General features: G+C 46.9%; 1 protein-coding gene across 1 annotated transcript; it reads right to left on the minus strand.

The window, feature by feature from the left end:
- Positions 1–1594: 1594 nt before the first annotated feature.
- On the minus strand, positions 1595–16621 carry LOC135900427 (uncharacterized). The gene is made up of 5 exons (XM_065429925.2): positions 16238–16621; positions 15675–16009; positions 10361–10598; positions 3542–3835; positions 1595–1846 (listed from the first exon to the last, which is right to left on the minus strand). The coding sequence occupies exons 1-5, from the start codon at positions 16427–16429 to the stop codon at positions 1595–1597; spliced, it is 1311 nt and encodes a 436-aa protein (XP_065285997.2). The 5' UTR covers positions 16430–16621.
- Between the last annotated feature and the right edge of the window lie 233 nt (positions 16622–16854).

Raw genomic sequence — 16854 nt, forward strand, 5'->3', positions numbered from 1 at the left:
TTTTTCATCCCATAAGAACGCAGTTGGCGAAGCACTGCAGAGTTTAGAGCCTCGTTCCTGTCCCGTCGGGAATAGGTTTTGGGGCCCTCAGGAGACCTGGACACCAAGCACTTTAGTTTTGCTCTTATTTGCTCTGTGAAAGTATTTTTTTTGGGGGGGGGGAGGGGGGGAGGAGTGCCTTGCAAGCGACCGCTTTCCTTCTTTTTACAATGCGTCGTCCTATAAAAAAAAGGACACTTCGTGTCCTGAAAAAAAAATATGTACAGCCAATTTTCATAACCAGCAGGACATACACAGCGCCAACGACGAATGCGCAGATTTCACTGACTCATATTGCAGGACCCAATCTGAGCAAGTATTGTAGAATAAGAATTGTTGCATGTCAATGCATTATTACGTGAATTAGCGCGTGAACGTTTGTGAAAATATCAAGTGCAACAGTTCCTCGTGACAAGAAAAAAGAAAGGGTTAGCGCCCAGTGCTCTGTCACATCACCACTAAATTCAACGGCGAATGGCTAATAATGCTGGCTGCTCAGATCTGATCCATCTATGAACCCTTCTACGGCACTTCCACGGAGGACAAAGTCACCTCCATCTTGTTCTCTTCAGTCGTAGTCGTCCTTCATCAACACAACACTTCAGGTTCCACTAAAATAACGTTAGGCGGGACTAAGTACACCACTTTTTTTTTTGCTCCACCTAGAAATGGGATGTTCTGCATCCGTGCTGCTCTGGTCAAAAAATTTGTTACGCTGCTAACAATCGCACGCCCAAATGGATGCGGTACTCTTTAGTCGTAGGTTCTGTTGCAAAGATGCTCACTTTGAGCTTGTTTGTAGTGTTTCTGAAATTAATTGAACCAAGTTGTACTTCGACTTTTCTCACCCGTTTTACTGCTGCACTACAGATGCACATTTCAAGCGCGCGTGCCCTTCCTCTCTAATTTGTAGCGGGGTACTCCTCCTTGTTTGGTGGCCATATTATACCCTACCATATTTATAACTCAGTAACTCCGCCAAAATAACAAGGCACATAGAACTAGATTAGGCATGAAAGTCCTTTTTTTTGTTTCAACACCATGATACAGTTTCTCGGTTTCTTCCGGTTTTTTGTTTTGGTTTATTCACTTTCGCACATACGGGTTCTCAATGAGGACGGTAGCACGCAGGTAATAGCAAAGTCATCCGCAAGTGGGAGCTGAGACGCCATTTTTTTCTCCACTTTTCGTTCTATGTTCCGCATCCTGAAATTAATTAAAAATGCGTAACACTATGCACAATTTATTTCTCTAGTAGCCTGTGCATGCACACTTCTATGCAATGAAGAGGACTTCCGGTTGTCTACACCAAGGTTTTAGTCACAAGCCTTGATCGCAGATGTTTACATTTCTCTTGGGTCACGTGCGGTATTCTATAACAGATTTTTCTTTCGCTTCTGCTGCGCATTGTGTAATTTTTTTAGCACAACTCGAACCGCATTGTTGAAAAGACGATGGCAGTTAAAAAGTGAGTTCTTGGTGAATTGTGGCTCATGTATGAGTAGGTTTTGTGCTAGGCATCGCTTTCTTTGCTGGTTGCAATTTTTCGACTACTCTAGGTCTTGCAGTTCCGAGGGATTGAGCCGCAGCACTTGCAGGCGTTGCACACGGGACAGCGATAGGGCGACGGCGACTGCGGGGAACTGGACGCGGGGCCCTGTAGGGTGGACGATGAGGTGTCGCCAGTGTTGGCTAAGGAGACGCCGTCAGTGGCTCCACCTGTGGGTGCGTTTCGAGAGCCTGGACGCTTGCACACTGCAATCTCTGCGGTGGACAGGCGACTGCTGACGGTCGTAGCCTTCAAAAGCTGCAAGGAAGAAATATTGCTATAGGAAAGACGCCATATCCACGCACTTGTTAGAATCTGCGTTAGGCGAAGTATTATAGGCGTGTTTCAAGTAAACCTTATAAAACAAACATTATGCATGCAGCTTTGTTTCCTACTACTTGTAAAAAGGGTTAGAGTTTTTATGTATTCGCGGAATATTTATTGCGAAGTGTTCGTTTTCTCATACCCACGCAGTTTTCAATATAGATAGAATCCTGTTTCACCTCGTTTTGGGCGTTTTCGAGCACAAGAAAGACGATTGCAGATCCGATGAGTATTATTGCATGTGTTCCGGGACAAATTACCCTTACCATTTCAAAATACTAGACTGCAAATGGAAAGTAAGACCTAATTATATTAGCTCAGGGAGGCTACGTGACTATTCGCCGCTACCCGTTTCTTTAACTGGATGGCATTAAAAATTATGAAGTCACAGGTGCGCCTTCTTCGGTGAGTCCACTTCTTGATGTAGCACCGAATTCAACAAAACACAAGGGGTGAGCCGCACGAGCATGTGTGCACAAACGCACGACGAAAAATGCACGTGCAAACAAGTGAGCAATCAGGTCAGTTCGAAAGATTGCACTCGTCTACATTCTCGTCCCTTGTCGGTTGTCCACTTGAGCGCTACACTAAGTCCTACAAATCAGCTTCGTCGTAATGTAGCCTAGATAATGTTGGAAGCCGAGGTAAAATTATACCTCGGCTAATACCTCGGCTAATACCTCGGCTAATACCTCGGCTAATACCTCGGCTTATACCTCGGCTTATACCGCGATAATCTAATATTGCCTCCTACCTACATTTCCTCTCGCATCGACCATAGCCATAAGGTTGGAATCATTCAGTGCCGCACCAGAACCTGTAACGAATCGTTCATTCCTAGGACCTCTCAGGAATGGAACCACCTTCCCGGCGCAGTTGTCGCAATCAAGGACAACTCAAAATTTCGTTCGGCCTTATCAGACATCATTACTCCCGGATGCAATTAACTAATCACATTTGTTGTTTATTGCTGCTTTGTTTATTTACTTGTGTATGTTTTTTTTACCCACTCCCCTCTGTAATACTTCGGTCTTGAGGGTAGGAGGAGGAGGAATAAACTTTTATTGTAGAACCAGCACTTTATGATGGCCGGGCCTACGCCTCCCACGAAGGGACGTCGAGGGCTTGCCTCGCCGCCGCCTCGCGGGCGTGCTGGGTCGCCCAGGTTTGGTCGTCGAGGGCGGAGCTCCGCAGAGCCTCATGCAACCTCGACGAGAGAGTCGTGGTGTTAGTCTGTGCGTACTGTGCTGGGCACTCCCAAAGCATATGCGGAAGCGTAGCCGGGTGAATTCCACAGCACCGGCAGTTGGGGGTAGTGTAGACGTCCGGAAATATAAGGTGGAGGCGGGTGGGTGAAGGGTACGTATTTGTTTGTAGTAGACGCAGGGTGGTAGCCTGCGCCCGGCTGAGCTTTGGGTGAGGCGGGGGGAAGATTCGGCGACTCAGGTAATAGGCCTTAACGAGATCGTTATAAGTTGTCAGACTGTCCCTGGTGTCCAACTCATCTCCAGTGACTCCGGCGCGGTTGACTAGGCCTCGCGCAATGGAGTGGGTGAGGTCTTGAGGGTACAATAAAATAAAATTAAAATAAAATAAAAGTGCGCGTTATGCCCTAAATTCCCGTCGTACCTCCTTCCTCTCGGAGGCAGCCAGGGGCGACAAGGCACGCTGGAACTGCCCCGCTTTCCCCTTCAAATCGCACAGCCGCTCCTCAGAAGTGATCCCAGCTTCGCCTTTCTCGACTCGCCTGCGGCGCACAAACTCCTCCAGGCAGTCCAGGCAGGGTTCGATTTCGTTGCCGTTGGCTTCCAGTTGAATACCGGCGGCTGATGCGGCTGCGGCCACGATGGCGGCTGTCGCCGACGATCCGACCGGGGACGCCGGAGACGCAGAGGCCACGAAGTCGGCGACCTCCCTTCGTCTCTACACGAAAGGCACACATGCAGTCAAGTCTCTGTCGCGCACTGCTGAATCAGTGATCGGTTGGAAAGACACAGATTCAGAAAAATCCGAACTAAAATGAGCCGCAGCAGTGGCTTACTCGCTTAGAGATGTGGCTGCTGAGCATGGGCTGGTGTACCTATAGGTATGTGTGGACTAAAAAAAACACAATCTGTCGCAGTGAACCATACCGTCCCTATTCCGTAGCGCTCGTCCTGTCTGCTTCTAGTATGTGCCCGTGTCCCTTCGCACTGCAATCCAAGATCATGTTAACCTACCAACTCGCCCAACTTTCTATCCTTATGCGTCCCTATTCCACTGCGTAACTTTGTTACAGTGTTTTTTTTTTTCAAGCCAGGTAGCAAAACTGTGCAGGATGTCGGCCCCATACTTTATTATCTCCAAAAATTCTTAGCACGGAAGTAGTCGTAAGAATGGCTCGCATTTGCTTTCCGTATTTATTGATTAGACAACTAGCGCTTTATTTGCGAAGTTGATATCCTATTGTTCCGCTCGATGTAGCCCAATGCCAAAAAAAAAAATATGCGTACGTATAATTTCGTTCGAATGGCAGCATCCTCCCTGGTTTACTATCAAAACATTGCCGTTAATATCAAGACTGAGTTGGAGAGCTGTCGATATATGACTTGAAAATGCGAAGCTTGAGAGTGGGCTAGCATGACATTACTGGTAGAATTGAAGCGCAAAGAGGAAAATGCGGACCACAGGAGGGATAGACATAAAAGCTAAGTACGCAGCTCGATGGGTCCATGCTGTCACCCCTAGCTTTCTTGCGACGACAAGTATATGGACACTCCAGTGCGATAACATCGCGGTAGCGTATCCTATGCCATGGCTGCACTTGACAGTGTTCAAGTCTGAGCCCAGACGTATGGTGGTCACTCTCAGGCACGCAAGAAAGGAAGGTGTGGAGGAGGAGCACCGACATTCTCCGCGCGCATTGCACCAGAGAGGGAGGGGGAGGGGTGGGGGACTTTTACTCTGGTCTCTGCTGTGTATTGTGCTGCTGAACGCTGTTTAGCGGGCCGTCTTTTGAACGCGATCTGTGGTTAGTACAGAGTCTATGTGTGACATGGGGTGACGACTTCGGGTGTGCTGTTCTCGCAGCTCACTGCTGCAGCTGTCGCTTTGCCTCACGCCAGTATTTTGACAGCCAGTGTCCGCGGCCACCAAGTCAGATGTGTTCATGTTTGCCTGAGTGTGCATGATAGCAGGCTAATTTAGGTTTGAGTTTATTTAACGACATGATACACAAGCTAGGTGCATTTATGGCAGAGTATTACGGGAAAAAAGATGCTTAAAAGCAGCTTGACGAATCTCGTCAAGCTTGAAACCAAGCCATTAACGAATAATGACAAGCTCATACGCCTGATAAAGTTAATATCCTTGCTCCGTATTGATACGTAAAAGTTTGCTATCGCGTCGATGCTTGGCGTTCCGGGCGAGCCAGCGACATTTTTGTTTTCATGCTTCAAGGTTGCTATAGCTACCAAAGAAGCATCTCCCACACTCGAGCATGAAACGCAGTTGTTCTTTTCGATAGTTTTTTTCAGTTTTTTTTTTTCACAGCAGGTCGCGTTATAAAGCGTCTGACTACCGCGCACTGATTTTTTGTTTAGTTTTTTTTTGCATCCCGGGAAGTCTTTCAGAGACCACGATGTTTCAAATTTCACCTGCTTTAAGAACTTTTCTGTGTCAACTTGCTCGGAACAGGTGCCTTTCTCACATTTCCGCACAGGAAAACTTCTAACTGTAAAAAATATTTCTCGCTCTACACCATTTGCTTTCTCAGCACTCGAGCCAAGTTCTTCTGGAATAAACCTTTTCAACAGACGCTTCGCTCTCGTTTTTACCTCCTCGCGTTTCACCGAATGTAGTTTAAAATTCTTCCCCTGAACTTCCAAGGACTTTTTGGTGAAAGTATACTATATTTAATAGATACAAAGAAACCTTCGTTATCACAAATAAGAAAAGTAAGAACTCTGAGCCTGTTTTCAGAATGAAAATATAGCAAAGGGCGAGTACTCAATTAGCTCTTATTGCGACGAGTAGTATTGCGACAAGATATTATCTTCACCGAAAAAGCCATGGAAGTTCTTGGAATGAGTTTTAAACCAGTTTCGGTGAAAATCAAGGAGGTAAAAACGAGGGCGAGCCGTCTGTTGAAAAGGCTCAATATAGAAAAGCTTGACTTGAGTGTTGTGAAAGCGAACGGTGTAAAGTTAGAAATATTTTTCTGCATTGAAACGCACAAAACTGAAATTTCGTTTAGAACGATTGTGTCGGAAAAGGAGACGTGGCAGCTAGCCGTATCTAAGTACCTAAGTACCTAAGTATCTAAGTACCATAACTGTATATAGCTACGGAAACCGACTAGCGAAATTTTTGGGAGCCGAATTTTCGTAAAACTTACTCTAACAATTTATATAATATTGTCACGGCTCACTGGAGACAAGAAAGGAGAGCGGTATTTATTCGAGAGAGTTAGGGCAAGCGCTCAGTCCAGGCTTCTTCTTCTATAGCGCCTCGCTTGCACAGACGGTGTCGTCGTCTTTTTCGTCAACGTGGTTGGGCGCTGATGGCGTCGCGGCATTTGCCCTCCTCCAGAAAGAGCATCGTCCCGATGCTCGGCGGGTAGCATCTGGTGTCCAGCAAACCAGAGCGTGTCCATGTCATTCAGAAAAATACGGTTTCATGCGCACCACGTGCACAGTCTCAGGCAGGTCCTGACGGCGCCTCGAGCAGGATGGGCTGTCAGGAACGACTTCATCGTTGACGTCGCTAAGGCGTCGTAAAACCTTGTACGGTCCGAAGTATCGTCGCAGAAGTTTCTCCGCGAGGCCTCGGCGGCGTACTGGAGCCCAAACCCACACTCTTTGCCCGGGCTGGTAGACGACGCATCGATGGTGTTCATTGTAACGTCGGGCATCACGGTCTTGCTGGCTAGCTATGCGAACGCGCGCGAGCTGTCTTGCTTCTTCAGCGCGCTCTGTAAAATCTGCGGCGTCAGTCTCGGAATCGCTGAAGTCATGAGGAAGCAAAGCATCCAGCATTGTAGTCACTTCTCGACCGTGGAGGAGACTGAATGGCGTCATTCTTGTTGTTTCTTGCCGAGCCGTATTATAAGCAAACGTTACGTAGGGTAATATTTGGTCCCAGTTCTTGTGTTCCACATCGACATACATGCACAGCATGTCTGCGAGAGTCTTGTTGAGGCGCTCCGTAAGTCCATTGCTTTGCGGGTGATAGGCTGTCGTCCTTCTGTGTGCCGTGCCACTGAGGGTGAGTACAGTTCGCAAAAGTTCAGCCGTGAACACGGTTCCCCTGTCGGTTACGATGACCGCTGGAGCACCGTGCCTCAGGACGACGTTTTCGATGAACTGTGCGGCCTCGGCTGCTGTGCTGCTAGGAAGTGCCTTGGTTTCAGCATATCGCGTAAGGTAATCTGTCGCGACTATGATCCACTTATTTCTAGCAGCAGATAGTGGGAATGGGCCCAAAAGGTCCATCCCAATTTGTGCAAACGGTGTTGCAGGCACTGGAACGGGATGTAATAATATATTTATGACAGGTATGCCTATTGCAGGCGGTTAGTGCCTTTAAAAATATCAAATTCTATTGTTTTGCGGCTATATACGTCTTGCGTAGCTCTATTTTTATGGCGTGTAAGCGCTATAATGGTAAATAAATATACCACGTGACTAGGCGCCCCCCCTCTCCCCCTGTAACCACAACAATGCCCTCAATCGAGTCCAGTGTGAAGGTAATTGCCGTGCCTTTAGCGTTCCGCACGGCACAGCGCCTCGCGTGTGAGGTGGTTCTTAAGCAGGTGGCGTGCCTCAATGAGGCATGATGGGAGATTCGAAGGCACACCAGAATGTGGCCACGGGAAAGGGAAAACATGCCTCGATAGGCGAACAAACAAATTGGGTGGCTGACCGCACCGGCACAGACGGAGTTTGTGTGCAGGAAAGCTGGAACGAAACTGCCGAACGGTTATATTCAGTACAAGCGCATACACAACGCAATGTGTAGAGTGGTCGTTGCGCAAGAGACCGAGTGATTGCATTCCCACTGAGCAGGTTTGAGAGCCCCTGTTGGTGTTGTCCTCAGGCGCATAGACACATGATATTTATAAATATTGTCACGTGGTAGTGAGGTTAAAGAACACGGTAACAATACTGTGAAAGACAAAACTAACTTTCATTGGGCGAACCTGTGCCCACAAAAACAGGCTACATTTAAAGCACAACGATAGCGGTGAACACAGTCGGCGATCGTCGAAAATCTGATCAGCGGGTCAAGCGCATCGACTTTTATACATCAGTCGTGGAATGTTCCAGAGTAATTGCTTGGACCCGCATCGCGCATACATGCAATCAGATTACACAAGGTTCGGCGACAACAGACAGCGGATAGAAGCATCGATAACATTTCAGAAACTTCTGGAACATGCCGGCGCATCCTGCGCTGTGCGATGACATTTGCTAGGTGGTGAAACAAGTACACGTGTCATTATATATATTTGGAACGCTTTCTTTTCAATGCGGAAAAAGAAAGAGCCACCTGCATTATAGAGGCAATCACTGAATTTTCATGTTTTCGAAGGCGCTCTAACCCCTAGTGGTCAGACCTTTACCATAAATATATAAACTACCATGGTATGTAAATAATCAGTACATGATATTTAATTAACAAGAATAAATAAAACACGTGACGCTTCGTTAAAGGGATCTTAACAACATACAGCGGCACACGAGATCAATCTGATCCATGAATTTTCGCTAAGGTCCATTCTGGGCCCTCTGTTGAGCGTTCGTTTCATCGGCATAGAAGACATGGTTGTATTGTTTTCTTTCTGAGCGTAGGGCAGGCATTAAGAAATAAAGACGGACGGCTTGCCGCTATTCTTGAAAGCATGCGTAAAATCGTTCCATTTCACTGGTACCAATATACTGGGCAGAAATTTTAATAACATGGAAGCCGTACGACTAAAAGGTGGGTAGGCAGCTGTTGGATTACACAGCAAACAGAGGTAGTGGATATTGACACGTGTATTTGCTTGTCTTTATCGGGCGACACGCTTGACCGCCTAACAAATGTTATCGCACAGCGCAGGACGCACCTGCATGTATCGGAAGTTTCCGGAATGTTATCGATGCTTCCATCCGCTGTCTGTGACCGAGCCTTGTGTAATCGGATTGCATGTGTGTGCGATGCGAATAATGTAGAACTTTGTGGAAGGCACGCGGGTCCCAGCGATTACTCTGGAACATTCGACGACTGATGTATGAATGCCGCCGCGTTTGACCCGCTGATAAGATTTGTTACGATCGCCGAGTGTATTCGCCGCTATCGTTCTTTGAGTGTAGCCTGCTTTTGAGGGCACAAGTTCGCCCAATAAACCGCTAGTTTCGTTAATCAGTTTTGCTGCCATCTTCACCGTCGCTACGACGTGACAATATGCTGATTGACTATAAGAAAAAAAATTTGCCGAACAAGCCGTGAAATGCGTAGTGCTGGTAACCAACGGTCTCTTATGGTATCTTCGACTGGTCGCCTGTATGCCCCGAAGCAGAGTCGGGTAGATCGCGCGTTTCCCGAGCTCAAGGGTAGAGGACAAGCGCGCAAGCCGAACGTGCGACTCACTCTCGGAGGAGGAAATTGCCGATGCGAGACCACGTGACTACTGCCAACGTCCGATGATTCGCCTATCCAAAGCTCCCGGCGCTGCCGGAAAAACCGGTGGACGTGCCAGCGGGACGAGCGTTCGTCGATACGCCAGCATGCAGTGGCCTGGGTTGCCAAGGTTACGGTGGGCCGTCGCCAACAGCAGCGTCGCGGCGCTGCGATGACGTTTCAGTCTCGATGACTGCTCCGAAGTCAGGGCTCGGAGCGCCTCAGAGCGCTCCAAGATGGAGGAGAGCAATCGAGACGAACCAGCCGAACGCAGGGCGCGCACCCTCTTTCAACCAGCCGAAGACAACGCCGCTCGCGAGAGCGCTCTAGAGCGCTCAGAAACGACCAGCCGAAGATAGCATTAGAGTGACAGAATGAGTGCCAAGGGAAGGAAAGCGCAGGACGGCAGAGAGTCAGGCGGTGTGATGAAATTTACAAATTTGCAGGCGTATCTTGGAACGAGTTATCGAAAGACTGGCCCATTGGAGATCGCAGCGAGACGCCTTCATTCTGCACTGGACATAAAGCAGGCTGATGTGAAGGACGGCTGAGTCCTGCAAAAAGGTTCTACTTTTACTTGTTGGAACTTACGTTAAATAGATATTTCCGGAGGTCGGCTCTTCCTGCTACGGTACTTATCTCTGCTTTTCATATATACATATTCCTCCATTTTCGTTAGACATAAGCTCCAGTAAAATGTTAAAGCCTACTTGTAAAAAAAATGTTCCGCTTACTTTCCGAAGCTCACAGAACGAGATTAAGACTGTGCCATATGCGAAAACTGGCCGCCCATGCCGAGCGACATACCTGCAGGTCGTTGGGACTCGCGGCAAGAGCTGCGCGCTGTTCGTCGAGCATCTTGCTCTTCTTGGCACAGAGCGTGCAGTCCTCGACGATCTTGAGCAGCGTTGTGCCCGATTGGGGCCTTGACGATGGCGCTGACCTCCGGAAGGGCCACGAACCCGAACGGCTCCGCTTGTAGCCGCTGTACCGGACGTCAATCGCCGGCTGCGGGAACCGCGGTGACATCGGACTTGCAACGTTGCTGTAACGAAATATTGAAATGCATTGGTTATACCGGCAGTATATCCCAATGATATCTATCCCCCGTAAAAAAACCCGCTGCCTTGTTTCGAATGATAGCTCCGCATTTACATAAGATCACATGTTCGTAAAATGATGCCTACTTACGCTTATCTACGTTAATTACTGACAATCGACCCCATTCATAAGACGGAAATTTACGAACAAGAAAAAAATGGGTTGGAGTGCATGTGCCGGCAAACATTACAAACATTACACGCTCTACGAGAAAGTAAGAAACAGAGAAGGAAAGAAGACAACGGAAAGAACAAAAAAGAAAGGAGAAATACTTCTATAAAGGCACGTATACGTACTTCGTAGACGTCAGTGATGCAATTGTTATTTGTAGGTTCCAGCAGAGAGGATTTCTTTGCTTGGTTGTGATTCTCATGGGGATCCTTGGTCAGCAGTGCGGAAACATTACTTCAAAGAATATACAACATAAACAGCGTTCCGTGTTCCTGATGACTTCTTAATATTACCTGTATTCAGCGCGCCCTCCACGGTCAACTTGTGTACTTGTCAAGGTCGACTAAGTAAGCGCAACTTCGACACTGATAGTATTTTGTAGCCGCATGACGTAAACTCGTTAATGCTATTGAACACTGTAGGCAATAATATTTACAGCTTTTATTCACAGCCAAACTCCCTAGGGTTCATGTGCCTCTTAGAGTAAACATATCAGTAAATGAAGCGTAGCCGAGGCCAATTGCGCTGCCACTACAAGCTAAGCTTAATGCTTCACATCTGTGACGCACTTTTGGTGTGAAAAAAATTGGAAAGAGGTGATTACTGATTTAGTTAAATCAAATGATCACATGACCGTCTAGCCTGTGCAGTAGTACGCTTACCTACGTTAATTACTGACAATCGACCCCCTTCACAATAAGGAAATTTACAAACGAGAAAAAATGTGTTGGAGTGCACACCGTGGCAAACATTACATACTCCCGACTTTTCAATGACCACTGTCCTTAAAAAAAAGGGTAGATATGGGACAGAAAATTAGAGATTCAAAAGAAGCTCAAAGTCAAGTTGAGCAATGCACTCCGAGCGCAGAAAAGAAAAATGCTAGGCGTAACGTCAAGACAAAGGAAGAGACTGGTGTAGACCAGCAAACAATGAGGACAGCCCACCTTCTAGTTAAGAAAAGAGAAAAATGCACCAGTGGACCATTAGAGTAACAGACTGGCTGCCAAGGGAAGGGAAGCGCAATCGAGGACGCCAGAAAAGAAGTGGGGCGATTTAATTACTAAATTTGCTGGTGTAAGTTAGAACGAGCTAGCGCAACACTGGGGTAATTAATTGGAGATCGCTGGAGAGGTTTTTTCCTACAATGCACGAAAAAATAGGGGGCGGCTGCAGTTGCTGCTGCTGATGATGATGATGATTGCGAATGCCGTGAGGTTGTTCCGTTGACATTCAATTTTCAAGATTACTTGCATCATGCCGTATTGCTCTCCTATACTGAATAGATTGTTGAGAAACTTCCTGGCATCGCTTTCTAGAATGATTCTGACCTTCTATGTGGTAATCTCTTGGAACGTTTAGAGTTTTGTCTAACATCCAATGTAATTTCTTGGGAAGCACGCCCTCATTTTAAGGAAAACAATAATAATTCTTATATTATTAGATCGCTTAGCGATATGTATTTAGCTCGTCCTGATGGTGCGCTGTCCGAAAATGGACAAGAAACAATGGTTATGAACACTTTGACATGTCGATTTTTTTGCTTATCAATTGCTCTGAGGCACAGAGGCTTAGGTCAACACTCTGTTGCCAAAAATTTGAGTGGGTCCTTCAAAGCTAAAGGTGACCTCTCAGCTATCGCAGAACGGTGCGACGTGTTTCTTTTTTTTTTGGGGGGGGGGGGGGGCATAGAGGGGGCTTCACTAGTTGCTTTAGCATGATAATATTTCTTCTTGTTGCGAGATAAGTGCAAACAAGCCTCTGCTGTTAAAACCACTCACCACGTTCTAAATTTGTAGGGAAGGCTGTTTTACATGTGTGTTCAAACAATGCCTTGAAGAAGTCATGCCGACATTCAGTAGACACCGCATTTTATCCAAAAGAAAGGAGCTGGTTGACGACGGCTATCCCAACGGGTTGCTGGTCGACGCAACTGAATATATCAATGAGACGCCATAACGTCAGTCATTCTGTGAGTGGAGCCAGGGAGCATTGAAGTCCCATGAGTGTGCTGCTATGCATATACTCTGTCCACTATACTTTGAACAAAATTTCTCATTGTGAATTGATGCACGTGCTGTTTTCAGCTCCAAAGAAGCTGATTAAGCAATGCAAGATTACCAATTCAAACGCTCTCAATTTCCCTGTCACGAGAGTACCAGCCAGGACAAGTTTATATATTGTGCTGAGGGCACTATTTATTGCACAACCCGATCATTTGACCGCAGTTGTGTTTTTCAAACTTGCCGATGCCTAAATGATTGGTTGACTGCGCAGTTTTCCAACGAGCTGGAAAAGCCTTGCTGTTGGCTTTCGTACAATGCTGTGCAAAATATGTGGCTGCCAACTAGTTTTTGAGGGCTGCGGAGTACTGGGTCGACACAAGAAACAGCTTAAAAGAGTCATTATTGGAAACGAAGTGGCAGGAAACTTGGTGCCACATCTGTAAGCATGCCTTCTGTTTACTTGGCAGAAAAATATGCTGCTTTTATTGCAGTGCACCCATGCTTTACGCAGGTCTGACTGGTTGCCGCTTTTTCCTGGTGTTCTTGTATCTGCGGCACCGACACTCTCAGATTGCGCTGTCTGTGGGGTATAATATAGTACCAACGTCGCAAGAATAAGTTGTTGAAAGTATTTTTGTCTTGGTCGAGAACACCTCGTTAGTCATCGTTATGGAATCCCAAAATGCCAAACTTCCAAAGCTGTGAACTTCTCAAGGTGCAAACATAGTAGCGAATTTTAATCATCACTGTACGCTTCGTATGTAACCTAGTAGCTCGTAAGCTGAATGACTATTGCGGTATTTCTTACAGTATAGACAAAGAAAGCAAGAATAGTTGTAATACTGTAGGAAATTTACTTTAGCTCCCGCCGTATAGAGGTTGTGTTTGTAGAACTTGAGTGCCGGCGGGCTTCAGATTACCCACCGTATATACTATTTAGAATTTAGCCGACTGGTTTTAAGGAGCTCATGAATAAAACAGACGTTTCATGAAATAAGATCTTTTACAGATTGCACAAATGCGTTCGCATGTGCTCTGGAAAACGAACTTTGAGTGCAACCTTAAAAGAACAGGGCCGCTATTTTGTAGCGATGCCTTATGCCTTATTCTATGCTTTTCTTATCATCCACCACACACGGCCACCTGATCCCGTTGATAATGTGGGCAGACTGTCGCTCTGACCACTGGCCAAGCGCGAAAAGCCTGAAAAAGCATAGAATCGGAAAAGGCATCGCTACAAAATACCAACCCAGATCCGTGGCGAATCTGAACTCTTAAGTCTATATTTTTTACTTTTTTTCGCATGTGAAGTATAGTGACACTTAGGTAGGCTTCGTTCTCCTTCAAAGGTATTCCGCCATCGTAAGTCGCTGTAAGATTGCTATAATTGAGGCTTGACTATTCAGCCTAATCAGAGAAACAATTGGACTGCACCGATGTTGTGACCTGGAAAACGAGTACAGTACTGAAACTCGCTCCAGCGTCTCTTCTTCTTCAAGCTCTCTTGCGCATCCCTGACAAGCGCCCGTGCTCAACGTAGTGCTTATACATATTTCGAGTCTACCACTTCTCGTAACCAATAGCGCTTTCCTAAAGCCTTCGTTGCTCTTTTGTAGCGCTCTGTAGTTCTTGAACCACTCTGATTGCCACTCGTGAATTTTTAGCATATTGTAGATAATAATAAAGTGGAAGTTCGTTCTGAGGTATCTCTTCTCACCTAGAATCTCTCGAAGTAACGTAAGAGTCACGTAGGCGTAATTAAGTTCTTAGCGAAGCAGTGGCCCAGCCCTTCATTAGCGGGTTTCTTGGTTGAGTTATTGAGCAGTCTAAAATCAGGGAGCGTGTATTGGTGGATATTTTTCTCTTTATTAAACATACAGACGTTGCAGTCTCCCTCATAAATTTCAGAAAGGCGGTGAAGAACTTCGTGCAGAAAAAAAAGAAAATAAACAAATGAAAAGAAGAGGAAATGTCAGAAGCAATTCCATTCGCACACGGAAATGTAGCTGACATTTGTGCAAGTGTGACACTGGAATTGGGTCCATAGATTGTAGAGGTATCTAACGCAGCTATTTCTTTCAAAGCAGTAATGGTGTGATTAATTTATGATTTAACCAGTTCTCGAAGAGAAAACTTTCACGTGTCCGTATTGCAATGTCTGCTGATTGGCTGGTAATATATTTAATCGAGATATAGCGTTTCTGGGGTTAATCGGAAGTAGTAGCTTTTTCTGAACGCCAGAATAACTGACATTCGGCCATATACATTGTACAATGCGTCTCAGTTGTACGGGTCCCTTGTCCATTGCAATCAAGCGGCCCATGGGATCACCGTGAGCATTTGTTACTATTCTTTTCCATATACATTTAGATTTTGGCACGTGGTAGCTTTATTTTATGATATAAGTTGTGGATCATGCCTACAGCTATCTTCTCTATCTTCCCTGCTTTAAGGTATTTATTATTCGTATAGTGGTTGATGTCTCCTAACGTGAGAAAAATAGTAGTGCCATACGCAAAGGCCCCTCGCGCATGTCATGTAGTTAACTACAACAACCGGCTTACAAAGAAGACTAAATATAAAACCACGTCACCGTAACATTGACTTTTTTATATTGTTACGTGGGAAGACGCAGAAGCGGCGCCATATTCAAGCATACTAGAAGATACATAGGCTACACTTGGCAAAAAACTGCAATATCCCGCACCAGCCGCTACTCGTCGGCGTCGTTTTCCCACCACTACCCTCTTCGTCACTGGACGTCCGGAATGCTGGTCTACAGCAATACGGCAAAATTAGCGATTCATTCACGTAAGCGAAACTTCCAAAGAGCGCATTCTTACCTGGCAGCGGCCGCTCTGTACGAGGACAGCCTGGCCACCTGCATTGGTGACATGGCTCTGAATTTCGGAGACGAAGGGCGAGCGATGGGCGTCGGGGGACGACTGAATGGAGAAGACGGCCGGCTTAGTGGTGACGGCGAACGGCTCACCACCATGGACGGCTGCGGCGACGACGAACGCCTGTTGGAATGAGCCTCGCGGTCGATCACTTCCACGTACGCCCTGGGCCCGTGGTGAACGAGGCGAACGATCGGCATCCGGCTTTCTTCCTCGTAGGCAACGTCGACGTTACACGCGAAGTCCCGTCCATCGGTCTCTTCAGTCACCACAGCGTTCTTTGAGAAGGGAATGAACAGCACGGTACGAATCAGGTTATTGATTTTGACGCGCGTCACGTATTTAATAGGACGCGTCGGATAAGAATTGAATCACAAATCTCTACCTATATATTCGTGTATATTTTTCTATCACATTACGGTTAATTCAAGGCTGAATGGACGTCACGCGAACATATGACGGAGGTTTGAGAGGCAAAAGCACTTGCGGTCAAATAAAGCGCTCACCTGCGGTTGCTGTGCCATGGCGTACGACGGCCTCCGACGTGACGAAGATACCGCCTCGATGGCTGCCGCGCTCGCTTGTCGCTCGTGTTCAACGGCAGCCGCCGGGCCGCATATCCTTGTGTGCGATGCGCTTACCAGTACCACCACTTCGGAGCCGCGTCGCGGTGCCGGGCTGGGCCTGCCTTGGCTCATGGTTGCTGGCGCTGCGGACTCCTACGTCTTCTAGGGGGGTCCACGAAGACAGCGTCGGGCTTGGGCCCTCGCAATTGGGGACCGGAGCCACCGCGGAGCCGAGCAAGCAAATTTTGTGTCGGATGTCTAATGGGCCGCCTCTCTGCCTACGGATGATGCTGATCAATCTCTGTCATGGCTCGTACCCACTATGTCCGGGCAGTCCTTCGCCACCTGGGCCCGGTTTAAGTTCCCTTGCCTGAGTTTCCAGATCTCTCCCGTCAGAGCAGATGCGGCGGTATCGGTGGACTTGTGAATACTGGATGGCTTGATGACTTCTAAATTTCAATTGAGAAGACAACGTAAAGAATAGAAAAAGTTAATTACGCTCCAGAAGACCGTTTGTAGTTATCTTATGTTCTTTCTCTTTTTTTCTGGTGCACGAT

This window comes from Dermacentor albipictus, chromosome 7 (genome assembly GCF_038994185.2).
Source record: "Dermacentor albipictus isolate Rhodes 1998 colony chromosome 7, USDA_Dalb.pri_finalv2, whole genome shotgun sequence".
In the NCBI taxonomy this organism is placed as follows: Eukaryota; Metazoa; Arthropoda; class Arachnida; order Ixodida; family Ixodidae; genus Dermacentor; species Dermacentor albipictus.